The 2,977-nt window shown below is 54.0% G+C and overlaps 1 protein-coding gene across 1 annotated transcript; it reads left to right on the forward strand.

Annotated features, from left to right (window-relative positions):
• Positions 1 to 219: 219 nt before the first annotated feature.
• On the forward strand, positions 220 to 2,937 carry CSUI_010160 (uncharacterized protein). The gene is made up of 4 exons (XM_068070265.1): positions 220 to 274; positions 420 to 1,471; positions 1,990 to 2,239; positions 2,482 to 2,937. The coding sequence occupies exons 2-4, from the start codon at positions 461 to 463 to the stop codon at positions 2,919 to 2,921; spliced, it is 1,701 nt and encodes a 566-aa protein (XP_067917759.1). The 5' UTR covers positions 220 to 274; positions 420 to 460; the 3' UTR covers positions 2,922 to 2,937.
• Positions 2,938 to 2,977: the final 40 nt, after the last annotated feature.

A 2,977-nucleotide genomic window follows, 5' to 3' on the forward strand; every position in this document is an offset into this window, starting at 1 on the left:
CAGGTTACACTGGACACAGGCGTCCACGGACACTGGGAGCCCGGCAGTTCCGCGAGGCGCCGCTCAACCTTTCCATGCTTATGGGGCACACTTCTGCTATGTTTCCTGTCCATTCGAATCCAGTGACCTAGAGCAGAGTTCTTACGGTAGGTGGGTAACCTGGAGCGTCGAACACCAGATGCAAAGCGTGGCTTCGATCTGTGCCCTTTGCTGCCTCAGGCCGTACAGCTCATCTGCCTCTCTTCGTTCTCCGCCGGCGCCTCCCAAGAGCAAGGTAGGTCCGAGTATGTAGCAGCCTACTGTACAGCATTGAGACTGTCCCATCCCCGTAAGAAAGCTCCACCGCTATTCTTTAGCTATGGTACAGGAGTTTGGTTGAGTGGCAACTCATGTTGCGAACCTGCTTCGTTTCCGTGCAGGTAAACTAGGAGACGACAGCCCATTGTCCGTTCTAGCTTCGATGATTAGGCCTGGCCTCACGGATATTGATTCGGTGGTCGTAGACGAGTCGAACCTGGCAGAACAGGGAGATCTACAAAGTGCTGCTGCTGTTGAGGTGTCTCTGCCATCGAACGAATTTCTGACTGCGGAACCGGCTGTTGAGAGGGGCGCTTCAGCCCCTGCATCAGACACTCCTTCCTCTGAAATCTCGCCGGATGAACCCGTCAGCACACAGGACCCTCCAGTGTCTTCAATAAAGACTTTAGGACTGAGCGCATTCGAACAAGCTGGGGAAGCGTTCGCTATAGTGTCTCCCGCCGAACCCATTGACCTCCTGAGAGATCGTCTCCCTCTTCACGACGATACAGTTGTGTCGGATGGACGAACGACAGCCCCGCTCCAGCCGGTCAGTGAGACTCTTCAACTACATGTTCCTGTGAAAGTTTTGGTTCCTCACAAAGCGCCAACTTTCGAATCAGCCGAACGCAGTTACGCCAAGCATATTGCTGCTCTCGAACGGCAATCTAAAGAGTACAGCAAGCTTGTCAAAAAAGCGGCACGATCCACAGGCAAACGCAAACGCTACGCAGTAAGCGAATCCGCAGAGACCCCGGCGCCATGGTGGATGAAGAGTGTGAGTCTTGGGACCAGCGCGGAGCCTCGAGAGGCTGCCATCGATTCCGAGGCAGACACGGAGGAAGCCGATGCCAAGTATGTTACGGATGAAGTTATTCTACAGCGCCGTCTGGACGCACCATGGGGCAGGATTTTCGGTCTGTCCCTTGTTCCAAAGAAGCTCCGCGACAACGAAAAGCGTGGTGGCTCACCGCCCTCCGCAGTGAAGGGCAACCAGCGGAAGGCGCGCGAAGAACGTGATCCTGTTGTTTTTCCCGGTTTCCGTACCAAGCAGCAAGAGAGGGTCGCAGCTCGAGAGGAAATCTCACACGACAATGAGGACCGCCGATCGAAGGAAAAAAGGACCCAGCGGAAGAAAGAACCAGCCCCCGCACCGCAGCAACATCGCCAGAGGGTAAGACACGAAGCCTTTTAGAGACATACTTTTTTGCTGTCTAGTTCGCTGAACCTCGTTTCCGGGAGAGAGAATTGTGTGACCATTATTGCACCCAGGCGCTTGGACGTCTGAGGGGAGTTTCTTTGGTTGTTTTGGCCCACTGAATTATCTACCTGCAAGGATCTGCCAGCTTCGTACTCCGCTTAATTGTTTAGCACATCTGGGTACTGGACAGGTGTCGGTTTGAATTTCTGCAGAGGCTCTCGGTTGTCATTCACGGGGAGCTGCTGCATGTAAGATTCCTTGGCTAGCGCGTGGCATAGCTTAGAAAGGATATCGTCCGTTTGGTATGTTGGGCGTACCTGCTCGGCCCGCTATATGCCTGTAGCGGTTCTCAGGGTACCTCATCAGAGCTTCGCCACCGGATTCGACCAAACGTGGCTAATATCATCCACGTGTGTCAGGGCGAGGCTTCTCGGACAAATGAATTACCCACTTTGGAGTGATGACCTAATTGTCCGCTTTATATGTCGCAGCATCATGATAAGCCCTTGCCGCCACCGCAAGCTTATACGGCTCAAGCAGAAGCTTTGGACGAGGATGATTTCGATGAGCTGTACGATGAGGATGATTTTGAGGTTGAGGACTACGAAGAAGAAATCAGACCTCAGGCCCACCAGACAATGAAGAAACCCTCGGCATATCGTCGCAACGCTCAGGCGACTTACGACTACTACCTGCCTGATGTATATGCGAGTCCACCCATTACACAGGCCACCTATGCTGGTACGTTTTTCTAAGACTAGTTGAGAGACGAGGAAGCTGTTCACGACTCACCGACGGTGGCAGCTGCCTTGCGACGCAGAATTCTGCTTCACAGGCAGCAGCTTACCGCACCCGACAGAACCTGAGAGGTCCGAGGGGTTCTCTCTAAGCATAGCTCGGAGAAGCCAGGCGTGCACATGCGCAATGCAGGTATGGCCTCTGTCAGACTACCGCGTCGGCAATTTCTCTTGTTGCGACTTCAGATGCAGCTAGCACGACAGTTTTGGGTGCGGAATCTTGGCCAACCTCTGCGTACTCCGTCGCGAGATCGAACGTCGATGTTGTCGGCCTATCGGCAGATGAGGAGACGACAGAACCATCGTCGACCAACGGAAAGAAGCCTTTGTTTTCTCGGAAGAAAAGCCAAGCAAGTGAAGCAGAGGCTCCGGCACCGCTGAGCTCTGCAAATCGACAGGGGCCGCTGACTCACGACTCGAAGAAACTCTTGGGCCGGATGAGGCATCAGCCCAACAGCGAGTCGGATGAAAGGCACGCTGTAAACTTAGATATGTCCGGCTTGGTAGCGAGTGCACGGCCGTTCGAGCACCATCAGGAGATGAAGGCTGACAACGTAGGCGAAAAGCGCAAGAGCGGAGAACGGCCAAAACTCCGGGAGCGGAAGTCTAAACCGGAAAGCGATTAATGCGTCCTCAAGGTCAGCATCGAGGTCCCTGTGGCTGACCTTGAGGACGCATTAAT

Source organism: Cystoisospora suis, assembly GCF_002600585.1.
Source record: "Cystoisospora suis strain Wien I chromosome Unknown contig_6773, whole genome shotgun sequence".
In the NCBI taxonomy this organism is placed as follows: domain Eukaryota; phylum Apicomplexa; class Conoidasida; order Eucoccidiorida; family Sarcocystidae; genus Cystoisospora; species Cystoisospora suis.

Bases quoted from the DNA above. Each gene is read 5' to 3' on its own strand.
- CSUI_010160 (XM_068070265.1), top strand. From the start codon at position 461: ATGATTAGGCCTGGCCTCACGGATATTGATTCGGTGGTCGTAGACGAG. The intron at 1,472-1,989 runs GTAAGACACGAA...TATATGTCGCAG, and splicing joins CGCAGCAACATCGCCAGAGG to CATCATGATAAGCCCTTGCC. The intron at 2,240-2,481 runs GTACGTTTTTCT...TTGCGACTTCAG, and splicing joins TACACAGGCCACCTATGCTG to ATGCAGCTAGCACGACAGTT.